This window comes from Mustela nivalis (genome assembly GCF_964662115.1).
Source record: "Mustela nivalis genome assembly, chromosome: 20".
NCBI lineage: Eukaryota > Metazoa > Chordata > Mammalia > Carnivora > Mustelidae > Mustela > Mustela nivalis.
Window position 1 is genome coordinate 38,869,021 of NC_139039.1, and position 23,694 is coordinate 38,892,714.

Consider the following 23,694-nt stretch of genomic DNA (forward strand, 5'->3'; position numbering starts at 1 on the left):
CCTGTTTTGATATTAAATTAAGTAGAAATTGCTAGTTTCCAGTTCTTCTGAACCTTATACATGGACCTGAAGATTCTTCAGGCTTGCAAACTGTCGCTCAATTTTAAAGAAATCAACAGTAATCAGATTCTTGGAATAGTCAAGGTATTTTAAGCAATTAGTGAATGTCGGAGTTAAAAATAAAAACACTCTGAGTTTTATGTGTTTTATTTATTTACTTTGGACTTCTCTCACCCCAGAAAGCAGTCTTTTCTAGAGAGAAGTTACTCCTTAAACTATTCTGTGTAGACAAAACACAAAAGCTATCACTCTATCTGGAAATAGAGTTGAAAAAGAATCGAATTACATCTTATGTAGCTAATGTGATAGATTGTTGGCTGAAGTCACTTCATTGTATTTCTGGACATTGCTTTGTATCGATGTGTATATGTACTTGTGTGTGTGTTTGTTCAGTCGCAAACCTGGCGGAACCATCCAGCATCAAGCATGGCGTGTTCCTTGCGTCACCTGCGTCCCCTTGGAAAGTCCAGGTGGCTCATTTAGAAGCAGCCATATGTCATACTGTGTGGCTGCCTATAAATGGGTTGCCCTGTACTAGCATCCTGTTTTCACAGAAATCCTGACGGAGGACGCAAGACCCCGCTCGGAGAACTTCCTGTGGCCCCCGGCATGCGTCCCTGCTGTTCTTAAGCACGTGTTGATGTAATGGTGATGCGTCCGGTTAGACTCGGAGCCCTGAAGGGCATGGCTGTGCCTGTGTATTGAAACAGGATTCGCTGCCATGTGCAATGTATTGTATATTATGTGCGTAATAAGTCTGTACTGAGTAAATGGATGGATGTCCCATTGAGATGTAAGATGTTAACTGTTGTATATTAGTTGTCTTCCCGTCGAGATTGTGAGCTCCTGGTGAGCCAGGACAGACATCAACTAATTTTATATTTTCAGCATCTAGCAAGGTCTCCAAAGTACAGTCAGCACTTTACAAGTACATTTTCACTACGTGATTTCATGAATTAACTAATGTTGTGGGTTAGAGGGTAAGATTTTCTAGATATGTCTTCAGTAAGATTATCTAAATTATCTTTCTTTTTCACCTTAATGGCCCCTAACATTGGGCCAAAAAACACAAAAATTATACTACAAATTATACTCTTGATATTTTTTTGATAAAATGAAATATTACTAGGCTAAGCTACTGTATGTAAATTACTAACCTTATCATCAAGTAGAAGTGGTAATAAAAATTACATTTTATGAAAATCATATTCATAGTTTACAGTTTCGATTAAAGTCATCATGTTTAACATCGACATTTTTAACACTTAAACACAGGAAAGACGCGGATCATCCGAACCGAGAGTAGTGATGTCAGGCAAGCGTTCATCTTAACCACATAACGGTACACTTAGTTCTATGTGACGGGGCCATACTTATTAAAATGGATAGAGGTTCCTGTTTGTGTTAAAAAAGGATTCTGTGCTCCTCTGTTTATCTCCAGGAGAAAAATAAGTGAATACAACAGAGCAGAGAAATAACTGGGGCAAATAGATAAACCACAGAAAGCAGGGGCGGCGGTGCAGGGAACGCAGGTGTGTCCTTGTGGGCTTGCGCCCACGTCTGTCCACGCTTCCATATTTCACGGCTGGGGTGCTTGTGACAGTCTGTCCCCACTCGTCCTCGGGTCAGATTCCTCCGTCAGACAGTGAGCTCTGTAAGGCCTGACGTCGCCTCGCGCCATGGCCCCCAAAGTGTTCAGAGCGTGTTTATTTATTTCTGCAAGTCGCTGATGAAGGAGTTTCTTCTTTTCCTGGATCATGCGAGGGCTCACCGTGAGAGGACGCTCATCTGAGGCCTGTGGGGCTTCTCCTCGGCCTCAGGCCCCCGGGCAAGCGCAGCGCCTTCTCTCGTGTGGCCCCCGTGCAAGCGCAGCGCCTTCTCTCGTGTGGCCCTCGTGCAAGCGCAGCGCCTTCTCTCGTGTGGCCCCCGTGCAAGCGCAGCGCCTTCTCTCGTGTGGCCCCCAGTACAGCCATTCCTCCGTCCTCCATCCTCTCCCAGATGCCACTTGCACGATGACACGTTTGCGTGCTTCACACGCGTGCACACACACGATTTTGCCTCATGCACCAGCCCGTGTCCCACTGCTGAAGCCCACACTCAGCGCTAGATAAACACGGCCCAATTCTTTCTGCTATGACTTCCGCTCACTCCAATCCATATTCCGTACTGGCCCTGATCGTTTCCCCGAAATGCTACAGATATCTGTGCCGCATCCTCGTGCAGACACCTTTTCCCTCCAACCCCCACTGGGTACTGAGTCAGTCTGCACTCAGTAGGGCTGCAGGACAGCCCTCTCCTGATGCTTTCAATGAAGCATCTGTAAGACGCACACACTATTGGAAAGTACCATGCACCCCAGGATCAGCCATATTCCTCCGAACCCCTCATGTAATTGTGCAGACGTTATCTGGAGAAATCTCCTCTGGTTCTAGAACCGCCAATGCCTACCGTCCTTCTAGATGGTCTCAGTGAGCCTCTTCTGCAAAGCCGTGCCCAGCCTTCCTGCTTCCCCCTGGGCCTCTCTCAGCCTTCCCAGGAAACTTAGCTGTAGCGAGTACCATGCTGTTTTCAAAATATTTATTCTCTTACCTGTGGAAGTAGGTAGACCGTGGAAAAGAGGGACCTGTTCCATGCCCTTCTACTCATAGTACCTAACAAATTCCCTGCCTCATAAGTCACAGCTCTGTTTTAAAACTTCAGATAATATGCTGATCACAAGTCCTTACCACAGTGTGTGAGTTAGAACACTGTTCACCGGTGGGATGCTTTTAAGAACTGATTCAGAGTAAAATGCCCTCGGTCCATCTGTCTCCACGCCCTGCTGTAGCTGCTGACCTTGATTCTCCTCCAAGAGCTCCCAGCACTCTGTTTTAAATACCCTCGGGAGGACAGTTGGCGCGCAGTGTTAAACACGGGTGAGAGGAGGGGAACAGGGAGATTGCTTCCCGAAGCCTCCCCAGGATGGATAGTATCACCTGGAACCACCTCATAGCTCTGTGGAAGGTCAGGAGTAGGTTTCACTTGAAAGACTTACTTTCGGTGTATACAGTACATTTACAATTGTGAGTTATTTCGAGGTGGACTCCTGGAATTTTTAGCTATGATTACCTTGCTCTATGATGTTGTAGTGACGTAGTTCGTGAGAACCAAGGTGGCCCCAGAAAAGGAGGTGATGACTTTGGTCAACTGCTTTCTGTTCTGGACTCTACGGGCTTTTTGATGCTTCACTCTGTAGCTCAGGAGGTCACCACTCCGTTGAGATAGTGTCACCATCCTGTTGAATAAGGCTATTTTGGGGAAATTCAGAGTATCTTTCCCCATAATCATGAAATAAGAGCAATAATAAAACAATATTTGGGAAAATAAATAAGTGAGAAAAAAGCTGATAATAAAAATCAATTTGAAACCAATAACAGCTATAGCTAAAACATGACGTTGATGCATGATTCCATAAGTAATAATTTAAAACTCAAAGTCGAGCACACATGCTTCACCTAGAATTTTAATCCTAAATAATGAGAGCTGTGTTTAAAAAACAGGAATCGATCAAACATTTCAGGAAATTGAGTTGTTGATGAACTTCACGTGTCTCGAGTCCGTCACAATAGCCAGAACCAGTGCTCCGATCCCAAACCACACTTCTTTCCAGAAAACTGCCAATCAAGGAGTGAATAAAAATATACATAATTCAATATACTTCTTCCTACCGCATGCAAATGTGAAAGCATGTCTTCTTTGTGAGTGTGTGTGTGTGTGTGTGTGTGTGTGGGTGTGTGTATTTGCTTTTGTGTTTTTTTGCATATGAGAACTTTTTCTATATTACCAAGGAGATTTTACCAAAAAATACAGTATTCAAATTGAAATAAGTCTCAAGTAAAGTTATATGATAACAGGCTTCTATAAACATTTGAAGGTTTTTCAGTGGTTCATAGGAGAAGCTACCGGAGAGCCACAAACGGCAAGCACTCTCCTTGCTCAGTGGTCTTCTCCAAGGTCGTCTGCCCACGAGTTCACCTTCTCAAGGGCTGTGCACACAGAGGCTGGAGGATGGACAAGACCGTGGGATTCAGGGTCCAGCCTGGAGGCCTTAAATGGATTAGATCTAGAGCAGGTTCCCGTCTCACACAAGTGCTGTGTTTGGAAGATAAGAACTGGACCAAGTACTTGAGAGTTAAGTAGAAGGCTCTTAGAACACTAATATTTTGTTAGACGTTCAAGATATATAGAATTTAATCCTTCAACAATACAGAGACTGGATAAATACTGCAGAAGATAGGGAGTAGTCGTTTTCATCAGCCTGATGTTTACAGCCTGTTTTCACTGGAACATTTAGTTCAAGGCGTCTTTGCTATTTATATGACTTCAGAAGAAATCACAGAAAAACAGAAAGAAATGGAATTGCTAAATAAATTCAATACAATTGCAACTCCTACTAGATAATGTTTTGAAACAAATAAGTTGATTTAATCTTTTTTAAAGGTTCTGTGGCATAAAGAATATAGAGAAACAGCATTTGCTGCACTGATTTCCTGCAAGCTGGTGGCTTCAAGATAAGAAAGCATATCTTCTCTCTATTTCTAAAGGCATTACTCTTTAGAAGTATTAAGACTGATTACTATGAAGTGTTTTAGATCCAGATTAAAATGGAACTATCTCTTCATTAGAGGAATATCTTTGTGGATCTAAAGATAAATCTTAAAAAGTCTTTTGAGATATTTTTGAGAAACCACAGGAAAATCCTTTCCTGAAACAGACATGAGGTTAACAGTGGGGTTTTATTTTTGTGCTTCAGACGTCCACTGTTACACGTCAATGAACTTATTTCACCATGTTAGAAAGCAATATTGATGTGTTTAGGAGACAGGGATAGGACTTCTTCACCCCAAAGTGAGCAAAACTTAGTCAAAATAAATCCCGTTTGATGTGTGGAGAGGAACAGGAGAGCAGGACTGTCTCTGTTGCTTGTGATTAGACAGAGTTCCACACCAAACTGGAAGAGAAATTTTGGGTTTCTGATCTTTTTATATTTCTTTAAAGATATTAATCAATAGCACTTTCACTGTTTCCTCCAGGAATAAATGTCTATGGTTCCATCCATAACTGGAAATGAATTATTACATCATGTGAGCAGCTTTGCAGGAACAAAGTTCTCTTCAGTGAAAGGAAGATTGGAAAATGGGATGATCTAAATACCTTTCAACTTTATGATAGAGACAAGAAATACATTTCATATAATGAAATTGGGTTGGCCTGGAGGCTCTGGGCATTTAGGAATCAAGTGTAGAAATTTTTTCTAAATACTAAGTGTCATGATGCCATTGAAGACTTTAGTAAACTTTTAAAAAAATAATAGAAGGCATCATAAGAAAGAGAGACCACTAATTTTGGAAAGAATATCCTATCAGAGATAACTTGGCTTACCTTGTCTGTATGACAGAATGTGGTTTTAAAAAAATCAACATTAAATGATAGAAAAAGCTATAAAACAAATATTTCTCTAAAACCTCCAATCCAACTAAAGTTTGATAGTTATTTTTGTTGGTAACTCTTTGTTTTCTTTTTTTTTCCCTCTAATACTTTTGTCCTCTAATTACTTTATCAGCATAGATATACATCTCCATCAGGGAATATCTTTGATAACAAAACCCTTCTACGTAACCCAGAAACAGCGTGTTGTCAGAATGGAAGAGTCTTGGACACACTGGCCCATTTCTTTGTCCAGGACTTAATTGCCCCCAGAAGATGTGTGTGTTTCAAAGCTAAGTTTAGAAGAATTAGGTGGAATTTGCCAACTTTTTGCCATTCATGAAAGCCTTCACCAAAAGGCAATAAAATCATCTAGTTCTTTGTGTTATTCACATCTGATTTTAATAATCTGATTTGGGATTTTAGGCATCTCCACTTATAGAATATTTATTCGTTCAACGATCATTATTATAAACTTAAAAAAAAATCCACATTTCTGGTGCTCCTTGAGAAATCAGAAGTTTGTGCCACACGAGGTGTGGATTTTTGGGGACAGCAGGTCCTCACTGACTCTCAGGGCCTGCTGTCTCACACAGACCTTGCTCTTCGTGGGTAAGCCCCGCACGGTGCGTTAGAATTTAAGGCTGTTTTGCTCATACAGCTTTCTTAACTTGCCCAGCACCCTGTCACAAGGGTATGAACCGTTGGGATAGGTACCTGGTTCTTCTTTATAATTTGTGTGCCTGGATTTTGTTTGTCTTCTGACTGTTTTCAGTTGCATGTCTACTGAAACTGTTCCAATTTCAAGTATGTCAGATACTTAATGTGACTTCAAAATAGTAAAACATTTTGAGAAGTTGCCTCTAAGATGAGTGGGGACCTCCTCAGGTGTGACCAGTGGAAGCTCTTGCCTCCTCGCCGGTGGCTTTGGTCCAGGCCGGGCAAGCTGGGCTTCCCAGTTCCCCATACCCCAGCAGCTTTGCCTTGATGCGTTGCTCAGATGCCCTCACTGAGAACCCAAGAACTAAATAAGACAATAACAAAGATTTAGGTTTCTTTTCTCTTTTTTCCTTTTGTAGAAAGAGAAGCTCGGGCTAATGCATCGGTAAGGCCCTTGGTGACACTTAACATCTGACGGCTGTCCGTCAGACACAAATTCAGCAGCTTACCGTCTTACCTTCAGCCAGGAGTGTTGGCACTCTGTGGTCAGACTAGAGTAGTCAAAACCTGCACAAGCCTGAGACCCTTCCCCCTAAGGCCTGCCTCCCCTCCGTGGTGATTGAAAATAGCCCTTTGTTTTGCACTGGCATTGGTAGACTCTTGTGTTCTTTCTTTCTGGGCATCCTGAATTAAAGTTATTTGCATTTCTTAAATTGACCAGAATTTTTGTAAAGGCATAGTTGGTAAAGATTAACACTTTATAGAGAGAAACTTGTAGGAAAGACACTTGTCCTAGCAACTGAGTGCAAATGACCACATGTCTTTTTCTCTCTCCTATACAAAGTCCCAGAATTCCATCTTGAATACGCAGAGAATATCAAGGTGTAATTATATTGTAAGTTTATAGCTATATTGTCCTCCATGGAAGCCATCTCCAAGTGCAAATCTGAGAGGCATATTTCCCCCCCAAAATCACGTTCTTTTATTTTCTCTTTTCTTTCCTTTTCTTTCTTTCTTCCTTTCTTTCTTTCAGAACAGAAGAAGTCAAAGTTAGGCGGAAATAAATGTAAACAGACCATACGGTACATCAGGTTTCCAGTTCCACTCTTTAGAAGGGCCAAAATTTGCATCAGGATGTGAGGAGAGAAATGTTAGTGTAAGACTGTCTCCACAGATGGCCTCAAAATATTGCTTCACATAAAAGCAGTATACAGCTCTGAGTTCTGCCGAAGCTAAATCTTCATTTCTGTCATCTATTCCTTTGCATTTAAGAGCTAAGTCTGAGGAAGTCAGTGTAGTGTCGTTTCTGGGATTTCCATCACGCATGGCGTCAGCTGCCCGCTCGGCCCCTTCCCTGTGCGCCGTAGGAGTGTGGCAGGTGGAAACTCACACGCCCGTCTTCTGTCCCCGGGAACAACTTTTTTATTTCCTAGGAACCTCGAGATCTTGGCGAGTTAGGGGAGTCGGTGTGAAGGTGGGTAGCTCGTGACTGTAAGCTAGGGCGCGTGCTCGTGGCAAGGACTCCGCTGTGTGTCCTGGGGCCCGGGGTGGGTCCCTCCTTCTGGACGGTTTGGGCTTCCCAGAGAGCGGCTGCAGAGGCAGGAAACGCAGCTCCGTGAGAGAAGCGCCCGAGGCTTACCGAAGAACCCAGCACACCAGCAGGCGAAGTGGGTTAGTGGAGGACAGCTCGGGACTCTCACCGTTACGCAAGTCGATAAGAACAAAGGGAATGATCCAGGCTCATGAAACAACACGTGGTTCGCAAAGACAAAAAACCCAGTCGAGACCCACATGCGGCTTTTCCCTTTTTGAATTCACAACCTTCTTCTTCCCACGCTTCGAGGGGCACTCGACGACCTCCTCTATTTTGTCTTCACTGGTTTCTTACTACAGTTACTTCCACTCAGTCTCTCCCCTCCTTTCTCATAGGTTTTGACCTAGTAAAGTGTGAGGATCCAGGAGTCCCTAACTATGGCTATAGGATCCGAGACGAAGGCCACTTTACTGACACTGTGGTTCTGTACAGCTGTAACCCGGGCTACGCCATGCACGGCAGCGACACGCTGACCTGCCTCAGTGGTGACCGCAGAGTGTGGGACAAACCGCTGCCTTCCTGCGTCGGTGAGTTGGGCGGCCGGCTTGCAACAGGACACACATGCACACCTAAGGGCAGGAGCTCCGGGTGCTTTGGAAGAGGGCAGGATGCTTCTGCGCCCTCTCCAGCTCAGGATCTTTCTTCCAAGATGTACATGGTTTTTTTTCTGGCTTTTTCTTTATGTATGAAAGAAAGATTTCCTGGTCCTATTTTACTGCGACTGTATGCACGGAACTATGAGAATTATAACGTGAGTGTTTCATTGTTTTATAGTCTCAACTTGAATTGCAGACAGGGCCGTGTCCTCCCCTCAGGACAGTGCTGGGGAACAAGGACAGGAAAAGGATGATGGAGACACACGAGTCTGATTTTTTTTTTTTTTTTTTTGCGGGGGGGCTAGGTGTATAATGTGGATGTGAGGGTTTGGGGTTTCGATTTTAAAATAGCTAAAGTGAAGCCTGTGGGGCCTGGAGTAAGTCTTCTCAAGGGTCTGCATCTCTTACAGCCGAGTGTGGTGGCCAGATCCACGCGGCCACCTCTGGGCGGATCCTGTCTCCCGGCTACCCGGCCCCCTATGACAACAACCTCCACTGCACCTGGATCATAGAGGCAGACCCAGGGAAGACCATCAGGTACCTGTGCTATTTTGCTTTCGAGGACTTTAGAACACGGGAATGTCTTCTATATTTTGTAGTGGAGGTAATAGCACCTCTATTATTATCCATGATGGGTTTCACATCTGAGTCCAAGAAAAGCATGCAAAGGTATGCAAAAATTTTTTTATTAGCTCATTTATTTCCTTTGGAATTACTCTAAGAACTGCTATTAAGCCAATAATAAAAAAGAGAGAAATAAATTAAATGTATCAGTTAGCTTTTGCTGCATAACAAACTGGCCCCCAAAGCGTAGTTGCAGAAAGCAGTTCTTTATCTGCCATGACTGTGTGTACTGCCTGCACAGGGCTGGCCGGGGCAGGCTTGTCAGGGGGAGGGTCCAGAACGGCCTCATTCGGGTGTGCAGACCTCAGCTGGGCGGTCAGGAATGCTTGGGCGTCTTCAGACCAGGCTTCTGTTCCTTTAGCAAACTATTCATAGTGGAAGGTTGTTGGCAGCAAAAGATGACAGAATTTTCAAGCCTGGGCTTGCATTCATTTACTAATGTGCCATTTTCCAAAAACAAAAACAAAACTAAAAAAACAAACCCCCCAAAACCAAAAATCAAACAAACCTCATCAGCAGGACAGATAATGTTCGAAGACATATACTCCATCCCCTACTGGAAAGAAAAACAAACGCACCAGAAAGGGGCGTGCATACGGGGGTGGGGATAGACGGCATGTGTGACACAGTAAGGAGGTTGCAGGGGGACCAAGAAAGCATTTCAATCTAAAGTCGCACGTGTAAAGGAAAATCATTTAAAAAGCACAGGAAATTGTGCAAACATTTCTAAAGAAAGTTGTATTTCAATGGATGGCTCTCAGTTACTCCAGTAAATGTTTTATACCAATGAATAAAGCAGCAAAAAGTAATCTTTTTAAGTAATTTTCCATGTTCTAGTCAGAAGGCTGTGGCAAAAACCACAGCACATAAATCAAAGAGTAATTTCAGATTAAGTTGTTTCTTAATTATAGTTCTTGACGAACTAGAAGAGGGCATACAGTCCTTTGCAGTGCCTTGTCAAATCGCTTTTCTATCTTCATTAATTTTTCCCTTTTGTTGTAGTTGCTCTGAAATATCTGTACAAAATTTATTGTTTAAAAGTTCTGTCTCAACCCAACAGTGCTAATCCTCAGGTCCCTGATACTTTCTGTCCACCTACGTGCCATTTTGCCTGTGAGAGACACAATGGCCAATTCGCCCTCAAACACGTGCAGTGGGAGCAAGTGGGAGGTCCAACCCAGCAACCTCTTCCCGAGGCAGTGAATGGATGGATGGATCAACAAACTACTGTCCTTATTCACAAAAGTCACGCTAGCAACCTTAGCAATGTCTATGAAACACACATACACCCACCATACTGCGACTTTATAACTTAGTTCACTGACATGGAAGGAAAGCCAAGGAGACATGCGTATTGTGTCCCACGACACTCTGTCCCCTTCATGTGACTTTGGTCCTCTGACCTGCTCTCTTTCATGTCACGACAGGAACATCTTGCAGTCTAAGCTAACGTGGCACGGGCTATTCCCAGTTACATACCTGAAGAAAAATGATTCTTATTAGTTAAGAGGAACAAGAGAAGCAACCCAAGTCATGTATATAACACAACGTCTTATTTTATAATAACTAATTTAAAAATAAATTTGTGTCCTTGGGGTGCCTGGGTAGCTCAGTCTTTTGAGCATCTAAGAAGGTCTTGGCACCTGTGCTCAGCAAAGAGTCTGCTTATCCCTCCCCCTGCCCCAGCCTGAGCCCTCGCACGCGCTCTCTCTCTCTCACTAAAGTAAATAAGTAAATAAATTCCTTTTAAAAAATAGATAAATAAATTTGTACTCTTAATTAAGATAAATGATTAATTAGGTAATTATTGATCTATTGGGACAAAAATAAGGTATGTTTGAGTAACAATTTAAAATTGTATTCTTTATGGAAATCAATGCAGTGATTTTTCCATTGAACTAAATAAAACTAAAGATTAGTTTTTAACCTTGAATTCCTGAATGCTTGATCTGAGTATTATAAAACCTGCTACACTAGTTTTTATTTTTAAAACTTCCAGGAATTCTGTGGATTGACAAGTTAACTTCACATAAACAGAATATATTTTCTTTTCGGAGGATTTCAAATTTCTGTATCTTTTTACAAGTTCTGTTGTGTCTCGTTTCCTGAGAAATAAAGTGAGCATTATTCTCCTAAATGCAACCCAAGGGAAGAATTCATTCTTTGCCGGTGAATCTAATACTTCATTAACATTTTAATAAGGAAAGAGAAAAGAGAGTAATAAAGAATGACTTGAAGTAATAAAAAATGTACACCTTTCATGTCACGAACTGGCTTTGAAGTGCAACCATTAGTATTCTAGGGGGAAGAAAAAGACCTTGGATACTCAGTCTGTTCTGGGAATGTCATAGGTCTCTTCCCTGTCTTTCTCATATGATAACTAGTCTTGCCACGTTTGTAAACAGATCTTTCTGATTTAAGCCACGAAGCCCTTCCTAAGTAGGGAGTGAAGAAAGAAGCATCAGTATTTGTAGTTAATTTACTCAACTTTGTCTTGAAATGTTTTTGGTAATTGCCTTCATTAAGAAAATATGTATTATTGTTAGTGTGGTACTTAAAAAAAAACCACCTAGAAGTACATGAGGTTCAATGGTAGACTTAACATAGTACCAATAATACTCAGAAAAATAGGGTCTGGTCTTAGCTTTGATATTGGTTGGCTCGTCACGAAGTCTTCGTTTTTCTAGTGGTAACATAGCCAATATTAACTACACCATTTACTTGATAATGAAGAAAACACCAGTTATAGAAACATGAGCCCAGGGATTAATTTAAGTATTAGAAAATTCTTAATATAAATGGAATTCATTATTATGCATTCAGACTATGATTTTTTCAATGTAAGTGTTTTTCACTCTCAAAGAACGAGTAAGCAGCAGGACCCCAGAAATTATAAAAGGGATGGTTTCTATACACCTCGGGGCCAATTCTCGCTGGGCCTATTCTGATTCCACTGGAGCCCAGAGCAATTTCTGATTGCATATTGCTATAACTTTTTGTTCAAGGTAATAGAAGAACCCTAAATAGTTGTTGTTATAGGGCACTTGGGTCTGGGAGAGGTTTGTAATTTTAACATATATTCGATAAAGCAGTTACCTGAGCCAAATTTAATTAAAAGTCTAATCACAAGACATTGTAGTAAATTTAGCCACATTTAGTGTTATATGTAAACATTTCTCTAAGAGACTTCCTGTATTTCATTGCGGAGCACAGCTATAATTTATATAATAAAGGTAACAGTGCTATAAACGTCTTCAGCAAGCAACAGCGGAGGCCACATTTTACATAATCACATGTGTATATTGTTCCTTGGTTTTAATTGGTTTTCTGCAAGTGTAATTGTCTGGAAAACTCACTTTGAAAGTATTTCTGTTCCTAATCATTCACAGGAAATTGCATTTAGAGGTATAGTTGAGGGGAATTCTTTTAGAAAAGCTCATGCACTATTAGAAACATCAGACGTACATCAAAATTTTATCAAGTTTGTCACAACTGTCCCTGTGCAGACTTACAGAAAGTGAAATGAGGGATGGTGGTCCTCATCTTACCTTGGTGTGTCTTAGAGTTGTTTCCTGGTTGTGTTGGGCGGTGGAAAGAGTACAGTGAGATCTAGCTTTGAAATCTGGGGATATTTTAATTTATTTTTGACCAGACTTTAAGCTCTCCATGAGAAATAGAGTCAAGAGGAAAATGGCCAGCCAATAGCCTCTATTTATTAGACATTTATGTCCAATCTCAGTGTTGCGCTTTGCTTAGCAAACAGGCTAGAAACCCAAGTTGGAAGCCTTTTGATGATAGCAGTTAAGCATATGAGGCCAGAAACAAAACGTCTGAAATTTCTTCTTTCTTATTTAGAACACCAAAAGCTAAACCTAACTTTTGGAGATAATGTGAGGAAATAACCAGCCAAGAGAATTTCATCCAGCAAAAGGGAAGAGAACGGTCACACTACCAAGACTCCCATGTCTTGGGCTGTCTTCCAGTCCTTAGTGCGGGGCCGTGGGGACAGCCATTGAGTCAGTGCGCCTCCCCAGCTACTCAGGAGACAGAAAGTTAGAGGCGGGAGAGCTGCAGGCACTCCTCCTTTTGCAGGATCCTGACACACCCAATTTCAGATGTGATTATTTAATTAACACCATTTAATTATTAATTAAATGATTAATTATTTAATTAACTTTAACAACACAATTGAAATTCCAGTAGAAATGTTTGGACTGACTGGAAGAATTGTGTAAAGGACAGACTTCTCTTTTTCCTCTTTGTTCCCGTATCACTACACAAATCACAGAGGCACATCACGATCACTGGCTGACCAGGTCTTCCGTCAGAGTCCCTGGGGAGTCAGGCACCGAGCATCTGCTCTTCAGGTCATGCACAGACAGCAATGCATGCTGTGTTGCAACCCCGTCTCCCATGAGAAATCCACTTGACATTTTACATCAATAGATCATGAATAAGGGCATTGGCCAAAAAAAGAAGAAGGTATGGGGGAAAAAAAAAAACAAGAAAAGTGGTCCCACTTCAAATTCGAGTTGAACGTAGATGGAATTTTGGAGGAGTTGACAGTGGAAACACTGGTTTTCCCACTGCTTCAGAAGTGAGGACTCCCCACCGATAGACTCTAGACACCTCAACATCTGCCTTTACTACTGTCATTCCTGCTGTTACAATTCCTGCTTCTGTATTTCCGATTTCTCTTCATATCCACCTTCCTCCCGCTGGCTGGGGATTCTGATTTTCAATATGATCTTCTGCTCTTCCTTATTTCTCCTTCCTTGGCCTCATTATTTCCCCAAATAGAAAATCCAAGATGTCAGTAGATGTCCCACAGCATTCTTCTGGTAATTACACTAAATGTCTTCATAATCAGCACTGAGAAAATAGCAGCTGCATATAGGTCAAGCCTTGTCATCTCTCCATTTGTTTATCCTCCTTTCTTGTCTGCCACTTCCAGTTCCTCACTTAACATGCCATTACCTTTCTCATTGTAATCTCCTCCCAGCTGACCTTTCCAAAACCATGGCTAACTCTCCCCAATCTCTCAAACGCCCCCCGTCCCATGATCAGCTCACATAAGCTCCTTAACAGGAGCGGTAATATCCTCTTTGATTTGGCTTACTGTGCCTTTACAAACTTCTCTCTCACTACTCCTGTGTGTGTCAGTCCCGCACCCCAGCTGTGCCGCGCCGGCTCTGTCTCTGACCTCCGCACTCCCCGTCATTCCTTGTCGCCTCATCCCACTTTCTTCCCATCTAGTAGGACCCCGTTACAATGTCAGCTCTTCCACAGAGCTTTCGCTCTTTTTACCCCATCCAAAAATAACCTAGTTTCTTCTCTGCACTCAGCATTTCTGTCCTATAGCAACCTTCCTTCAGACGTGTAGTCTGTGCTAACGTCATAACCCTGTATCCAAGGATGGAAGACAAAACTCTTCGTATCACAAGCTTCTCTCCCACCCACACTCATGTGACCCTCACATCTCCTTAGTTCCATGACTGAAGCTCCCAGATAGCACTTACCGACCCACAATTGCCACTACTCCCCTTGTCCAGACCCTTGTAATGCATGGGGCCTGTTAACTGACCATCTTGCAAAGGCTTTCTCTAGTCCACTGTTCTCATTCTAGGGAACATTTTCATTTTCTTTATTAACAATATTAGTTTATTATGGCTGAAAAATGAAGACATACAAAGACATTTTGAAAATTGTAAATAAAAAAAGTCTTCCGTTATCCCTATAACATACATAATTGTTGACACATGGACACATATCTTACATGTAACTAAGCATATTCTATAATTGTTAAATATTGTCTCTCGTTGGTTATTTATATTATTTCTAATTTTCAATATTGTATATAATCATACACCAAATAGTATTACAAGTAAACCTTTGCTTTTATTTGTAATTAATACCTTAGAAACAACAACCACAGAAGTTTTTGCTGGCTCAAACGGTGGAAACATTTTTACATATATTATTACAAATCTTTCTATGATACAAAACTGATCATTTCACCTGTCCACTTAAAAAATTATTTTTTCAGCTTAGTATATGCAGAATAAATTAAAGTCCATTGACATACTATTCAAAGTATGTGTTTTTCCCTTATTTTTGAACTATTAGAAAAGTGTTACAGAAAAATAAGAAGCCTGAAAAACAGTTTTCTGTCATCCTAGGTGTGAAATAACTACAGTTGGAAATTTTATCTGTATTTCTATAGTTTCTGTATGCAAAAATGAATATATAAAATTCTATTCATTTATCTATTTATTAAATTATTTTTACAAAAATAGTATTGTGTCACATAGTATTCTGAGCATTTTTTGGGATAATAAATGTAGGTAGAGTTTTAGGTCCTTCCTAGATTCCAACGTATTCTCTCATGTCACTGCATGACATTGCGTTGGCTGGATGTGCCAGCTTTTGTTTAAACCACACCCTGTTGGATTATTGGGTTATTGTAGAGTTTCCCCTGTAATCCGCCATGAAGTGTGTGTGCTCATCTAAGTTTTGATGGCCATTACAAAATTGTTTTTCAAACAAATAAAAAGAAATAAAATAAAAAGAGTAGATATCACCTCCAACAGTGTATCGAAAGGAAGTCTCCACATTTTCACCGAAACCCAGCAAAGTCTTTTAATCTTTGTCAATGTGTCAGGCAAAAAAAAAAAAAAAAAGTCTCTACAACATTTTATTTGTTGTATGTATTTGCAGATTTTATTTTTTGACAGTTTTGATGTATTTAGGTATTTATTCACTTCTTCATTTCTGTCCCTCTGTCTTTCCTTGAATTTCCTTCCTTCTCTCTGCCTGACAAGACCCCTCAGAGACATCTTGAGACACAGTTGAACACATGTCCCTCTATGCTGACCGAAAGCTTTATTTGTAACTGTGGACAGTTGTGATTCAGTGCATTGCAGTATGTATGGCTTTTTTGTTTTCTCATGGACCTGTGTCTGAAATAAGTATGAGTTCTTTTGGGATGATACTATATTTTATTTGATTTTTAAATGTTCCCTGCCTAGTGGTGTAGTGTCTGGCATATTGACCTTTAGTATTTCTTTTATTTTAAATGACTGTGAATTTATTTGTATTTAAATTTTGTTATATTGTATTTATTGTTGAAGTCATCAGACATTTTCCAAATTGCCGAATATCACAGCACCAAGGTGCCTGGTTGGTTGGTTGTCTGTAGAAGCTTCTCATCAACACATATGCCTAGAAGGACACAAACTACCAGTGTATGGCTTGTCCACACAATAGCACCTTGTGTAACCAGCAACCAGATAGAGAAATAGACTCGCCAAGACACAGCATGTGCCCTTTGAGCTCCATGTGAATCATTCATCCTCAAGGATGATCACTATGGCCTTCAGATGGTCTGGCCTAATTTGGACGTTGTATAAAATAGAATTATGCAGTGGGATTGGTATGGTATCTTCATTTCTGCAAACTTCGCTCCCACTGACAGAGCTTGATTACGCCATCACATGAATACACCATCACTTACTTATTCATCCTTGGTGTTGATGGACGTGTGGCTTGTTTTGTCTGGTTTGGGCTGTCATGTTGTCTATGCTTTCATGTACTATTCAGTGAGTGCACGCATGTTTTTCTTTTGGATCATACCTGGGGCTAGAATGTCTAAGTAATGGTGAGTTCTGTGCTCAGCCCTTGGTAGATTCCACCGAATGACCTTCCGGAGTGGTCCTACCTACCCCCATTCCAGACACGTGAGGTTTCCAGGCTCTCCACCTTCCAACCACCCGTGGCATTGACTTATCTTTTTCATTTTAGTCATTCTGGTGGGTGTGTAGTTTTAATTTGCATCTTTCTGATCAAGTCTTAATTTGCATTCTCTGATTGGCCCTTGGACTATCATCTTTTATGAATTGCCAGTTGAAGTCTTTTGCCCTTTTTATTTTCCTGGATCAGATTGCCTCTTTTACTTATTGATGTGTGTATAGTTTTTATATGTCCTGAATGCATTGTAGGCTAAGTATAGGTTTAACACTTACCTTTATACTCTATGGTCAGTCTTTTGGTATCATAATGTCTTCTGATAAACACAGGTTCTTAATTTCCATGACTCAATTTTATTTTTTATTCATTTTTCTTTTATAATTAGTGGGTTTCTTACATATATTTAAATTGTGTTATGTCAGATGCTTTTTGGAGCTGTTAGTATTTGGGAGTCCAGATTAAGAAATTCTGCATCTCCAAAATTATAAAAATATTATCTGAGGTTTTCTTGCAGATTTATTTTACTTTCCACATTATGTCTCTGTTCCAACTTGAATTGATTTTCATGTATGTATGAAAAATATTCAAGTATTTTATTATTGTTGCTGTAGTCATTGGTGAAATTAAATTGGCCATTTGTTAAAAAGTCAATCTTTCTTCATTGCATGTTACAATGCAATCTTTATCATTAACCAGATCTATATAGATATATAGATCTGTAGGTATTTTTCTATCTTAATTACTTAATTATTTGTAGTAAGTCTTGATAACCAGTGTTATAATCCTCCATCTTGGTCTTTGTAATGTAGATTGCTATAACTATCTTGTCCTTTTGCATTTCCATATTTAGTTTAGAAAGATTTGTTACAGTCTACAAAATAAATTTGTAGGACTTTGATTAGAATCACATTATATCCATAGATCAATTTAAGGAAAACTTATATCATTTACAGTGCTGAATTTTCTGATTCCTAACATGGTGCTTGGAATATTTATTTAGACCTTATATAACTTTTTTCTCTTTTTTTAATATTTTATTTATTTATTTGACAGAGAAAGATCACAAATAGGCAGAGAGGTAGACAGTGAGAGAGAGAGAGAGAAGCAGGCTTCCCGCTGAGCAGAGAGCCCGATGCGGGACTCGATCCCAGGACCCTGAAGTCATGACCTGAGCTGCAGGCAGTGGCAGTGGCAGAGCCACCCAGGTGCCCCTACTTGTTTTGATAATGCTTTGTAGTTTTCTGTGTGGAGGTCTTGCAGATCTTTTGTTGGAATTATTCCTACCTACAGGATTTCTTAATATTAATGTAAATAGTATTTTTATGTCATTTTGCATTGGTGGCTGCTATATGAAAACAAAGTATATTTTTGCATTTATCTTATAAATTCTCTTATTAATTCTAAGCATTTGTAGGTTTTCGAGTTTTCTTTATGCATATAGGCATGTCATCTACAATAATAAGAGTTTATTTTCTTTTTCCCAAGTCTTATACTTCTGTTTGTCTTATTGCAACGGCTACCATCTCCAGAATAATGTTAATTAGAAGTGGTCATAGTGGACCTCACTGTTCTGTTCCCAATCACAGTGAGAAAACTCTTAACTGTCCCCCAGTAAATAAAATTTAATTATACAAAATAACTCCTCCATATAGAAAAAATAATAAATTTTACCATCTAAAGTTATAAAATTCTCCTAAAATCTATAGGAAAATTATTTAAATTAATAAATAAAATTATTTGTACAAGGCAATTAAACATCATATTAAACATCAATTAAACATCCATATTTCTTTTTTTTCACTTAGCTATATTTTACAGACTTATCTCTAGATAGATAAGTAGGTAGATAGATATATCAATATGTCAATATTTACTGGACTTTTAATACCTTTCTTGTTGACCATTTATCTTATTTTCAATTTAGCACCAATTTAAAAATATTTTGTTAAATGCAGGATGTATATTTCTGTATGTTTGTCTATATTGAGCTCTTGGAGTCAATTTCAATAATCTGTATTTTCTAGAAAACAATTTCACATGTAGTTTTGCCAGATTTATATACAGAGACATTACTTAGTTTCCTCCTTTTCTTCTTTTCTTCGTTAGGTTTTTTAAAAAAATTTTATCAAAAATTACTCCAAGCACACAGTATATAAGTATATAGTCAGTTCTGCAGTGGACAGTTACGTAAATAGCTCATAATTCTGTAGCAATGGTTGTTCCCTACATCATCTTAAATTCTGGAATTGATAGACAATGTGAGTTTTGCAGTTAATAAGTCTAATATGTCCTGAGTAGTATGAGTGGAAATCAGTGACCACCTAGATACATTCTAGTAAGACTGAGAGACACCAAAGGCAAGGTGATCTAAGGAACAGGCAAAGAAAGAAAGGCCTCTCTTAATTAGCCTGATAAAAGACATCTCTACAATACAGACTAAAAGGAGATCTTTGAAGAACTAAAGGGAAATAACCATTGATCTGGAATTCTGTCCTCAAACTGTCATTCCTTACTAAAGCTTCCTGTTATGCAGTTATTAACACAAAAAATAGCACTAGATTTTGTTTAGTGGAAATATTTTGTTTACCAGAAATATATGATAGTTAGGAACTTTCACTCAGCTAAGAACATAATTTAATATATACATGAATGGGTTATATGGAGACATTGGAAATGGCACACAGTACACTACTTAGAACTCTATATGACCCATAGATCAAGCAGATAACAAATCTTAAAGAAGATCTGAACTATGCAGTTATTGGACTTATTTTTAGAAGATACTCAGTCTCCAGTTAGAACCTGCATGTTCCATTCAAGTAAGTATGAAACGTACATAAACATGATCACATACTAGGAACAAACTGGAAGTAAATACACAGAATTATTCTTTTATGCCCCATATGCTGACCAAAATGGGGTAGAAATTGAAATCTACAGCAAAAAAGTAATGTAGCGGAGGAAAGCACTCCCTGCCTTCCCGTGTAGCTTCTTGGGCTGCTCTAATCATGACTCTGACATGAGGCTGATGAACAGGAGAAAAACCAAATTTAATTTACATGTACAGAAACCGCATCGGACACGTGAGACTCCTAAGAACTGGCCAGATCAGGCAGTTTTTACAGCTTTTATACAAGGAGATAATCCATGAAGAATTCACAAGACAAAGGAGTTGGGACTTGGGGGTTAGGTGTTAGTGAGGAAGTCGCAGGTTTGGCTGCACAGCCTAGTCAGCCCAGGGTTCCCTCTCGCTGGTGGGAAGGATGTCTCTCTTCCTGGTACAGGAGGGTCCGTCTCACAGCGGACATTTATCTCCTGCTTTTAGGGTGACGGGGAGTGAAAGTGTCCCTCTTGCGTCACCTGTTTCTTGAGCAACTTTAATTCAAAATAATCAATGTCTGTACTGTAAGGTGACTCACATAACACGATTAAAAAAAAACACACACACACAATATTCAAATGTGGTGTATTGGAGTTAGCAGATTCTGCTCCTCTAAAAAATGCATAATTAATAATTTCATACTTAATTTATAGCACTGGATGCACATATTAGAAAAATACGGGAACCTGAAAATCAACAAGTTTCTAGCTAATGGTGCATACAAAATAGTATCAGAGTAAATTCACAGAAGTAGGAATGGAAAAACAAGTAATGTGTAAGAAATTAATGAGAGAAGCAATAGAGGAAATTAACGAACCCACAAACTGGCTTTTGAAAAGGTATCATTGAGAAACCCAATAACTGAAGTGATTTATTAAGATAAAATATAGGAGGCCCAAATAATTAACATTAGGAATGAAATAAAAGTATACCCATGTGGTAGAGATGAGTTTTTAGAAAATATAAGAAAATGATAGATTATAATATATCAATATATTAGAAAAATTTCCGGTCAAAAGAAAAATAAGGCAGTAGTTTGATTCACTTAATGAGGCTAAAAGAACCTGTGTCCAATGGCAAGAAAGCATAAGAAATAGACATTAAGAGCTAACTCTGTAATTTATTCTATTATTTAAAAAATAACTATATGGTCTTATAAAAAGATGTAGAAAAAATAACTTAGCAGAATTTAATACTTTTTTTTTAAGATTTTATTTATTTGAGATAGAGAGAGAGAACATGAGTGGGGTTGGGGGGGTCAGAGAGAGAAGCAGGCTCTCCACCGAGCAGGGAGTCTGATGCGGGGCTCGATCCCAGGATCCTGGGATCATGACCTGAGCCGGAGGCAGAGACTTAACCCACTGAGCCCTCCCCAGTGTTCCTAGAATCTAATACTTCTTCATGATCAACTACAGAGCAAACTAAAACAGAACCCTCCTACCGTGGTAAGCAGCAGCGATTTTTCTTAAAATGAAAGAAGTTTGTGATGAAATCTTTCAACAAATAATATAATATAATATAATATAATATAATATAATATAGTATAATATAATATAAAGAATGACAAAAGAGATAGCACGTTGCAAATGTGGGGAACCTGTGTGTTCAGGTAATTCCAAGCCTGGGTCTCTCCTTCCCTTCACCCACGTCCTTTGACAGCCTCTCCTCGTCTTGTGCTCTAACAACCCGTCTGTGCTGAGACACACACGTTTACTATTTCCATCCAGACGCTTTTCAAAACTCACGGTTCCTATGAACAGCTCTGTCCTGACCGTCACGACTCATGCCCATTTCGCATCTTGAACCCGACATGTGCAAAGCCCGTCCTCTGCTCTTCTCCATCCCACAAAACCTTCCCCCCTTTCTGTTTCTCAGCTCACTCGATGGCAACGCTGCCTTTGTATTTTTAAGAAGGAAACCTGCAGTGGCCTTGCTTTCTCTGGTTCCGTATGTGCCTCATCCCCTGCCGGTCCTCCCCTCAGAATGTGCCCTGCACGGGACCTCCACTCAGTATCTCCGCTGTCGACGTGTGTCGCCGCATGGGATGCTTCCGTGCTTCCCTCCCCCCGGACGGCACAGCCGGTGCTCCTGACTCTGCTTTGTCTTCTCTCCCCATGTGCGTTTGCCACCCACACCCACACAGTCTGCCTCCCTCCTGTGCGGAGTCCTGGTTTCGGGGTATGGCCGGCTCCTCCTGTCACCATGCCAGTGCCCTGACGGCAGGTTCTCTGTTTCATTCTCTGATGTATCCGAAATTTCTGGAAGAGTGCCGGGTACACAGCTGGTGATCAATACATATTTGTTGAAATGCTGAACCGGGCTGAAAGAGGGATGCCTTAGAGACACAAAAATGGGTTCTACCTCATGAGAAATCAGGGAAATGGAATCTGCACAGGCCACCATTCCTCAACCATCAGATGCTTATGTTCCCAGCCCCTAGAGTGAGATAACGTCAGATATTGATAAAGATGGGCCCGAGCAAGGCTATGCGTGCATTACTGAGAGACTACCTACCTACAGTCCCTCGGCAGAACAGCTTGTAGATTGTTTCTGAGCCTGGAAAGACCCTGGTGAGTCCCCAGGGCTGCTTCTGGCACCATTGCCGAGACTGAGATGTGCCAATGGGACGACTCTTGTGGAGCACGGTGTAGAGGTATAGACACGTAGGAGCACCGTGTAGAGCGTAGACGCATAGGATCACTGTGTTGTACACCCGAAGCTCATGTGATGATGCTGTGTGCCCACTACACCTCGACAAAATGAAACACACACACACGCACACAATAAATAAAATGCAGATGCAAAATCCTTTTCAGTAGATGTCTAGAAAAATAAAGCACTTTTGCATGCTTGTAAAGTGGACTAAGAAAACCTACATTTTCTGGGATAGAGAGAAAGACACTTTCATGTAACGCTGACTGCAAAAAGCAGCTTGCAGGGGCACACGCAACACCAAAATGACATCTCTTATGCAATCAGTGTTGAATGTACAAATTAGGACCCTATATTGCCTGGGGATATATATGCACACCACGGCCGTGAAAATCACCGAAACGTAAACGGAACATGGTCTGTGAACGTTTCAGAACGTGGACTGAGAGGAAGGACAGACGCATCAGTGGAAGGAGGGGCCGTGGGGCTGTGTCTTTAGGGTTTTGTTTTTAAAGGTCTGAAGCATGTCGGGCAACAGGTGAGCGCGGGGGCGGTGGGCTCCGAGTGTCACTACCCCCGTACTTTACTCTGTATTAAAAATATTTCATGTGAGGGGCGCCTGGGTGGCTCAGTGGGTTAAGCCGCTGCCTTCGGCTCAGGTCATGATCTCAGGGTCCTGGGATCGAGTCCCGCATCGGGCTCTCTGCTCAGCGGGGAGCCTGCTTCCCTCTCTCTCTCTCTCTGCCTGCCTTTCCATCTACTTGTAATTTCTCTCTGTCAAATAAATAAATAAATAAATAAAAAGAAAAGTGAAATTTAAAAAAAAAAATAAAAAAAATAAAAATATTTCATGTGAGACGCCTTGGAAATGTGCCATGCAGCACGTACTTTGTACAGGTTGAGACAGACACTTTCTTTGAATATATAATACGCAGAGAAGAAATTATCGGGGCCCGTGGCCCTATTTCCTTCTGTCATTTGTTGCGATGTTTGTGGAACAAGCAGTGAGGGAGAAACTGGAAAGCAAGGCAGCCGGGAAGTGCTGGGGGCTGAGCTCCCTGCAGCTCTGCTGCCGTCTCCCCAGCCTCGGCTGCCCCTAGGAGCGAGCTTTCCAGACCCAGAGATGTTCCCCTCACTTTGGGAAGGACCTCGACGTCTGGTCAAAGTGTATTAAAATGTTACCCAGAAAGGAGTCCCTAGGACACATTTCTGCCTTTGTGTGGGTCCTGCACACACTGTATCTCTCTGAAAATGCCCTGGGTAGAAAGAATCCCGGTGGCAGGTGGGATGGTGAGGACTCGAGGACCCTGTCCTTGTGTGGGATGTCATCGCCCGTGTGTGTCCCGGGCCCGCACGCTGCCCCCCAGTGGGGCATCTCAGGAACCGCACGGACGCCTGTAAAAATCCTTGATCTG

General features: G+C 40.8%; 1 protein-coding gene across 2 annotated transcripts in view; it reads left to right on the forward strand.

The window, feature by feature from the left end:
- CSMD1 (CUB and Sushi multiple domains 1) overlaps window positions 1-23,694 on the forward strand; it is a 1,903,837-nt gene that overhangs the window by 1,594,799 nt on the left and 285,344 nt on the right. For both annotated transcript variants that reach the window (XM_082715632.1, XM_082715633.1), the window contains exons 24-25: window positions 8,116-8,307; window positions 8,787-8,913. In XM_082715632.1, coding sequence (XP_082571758.1) covers window positions 8,116-8,307; window positions 8,787-8,913 — 319 coding nt within the window. The remainder of the gene's footprint in view (window positions 1-8,115; window positions 8,308-8,786; window positions 8,914-23,694) is intronic.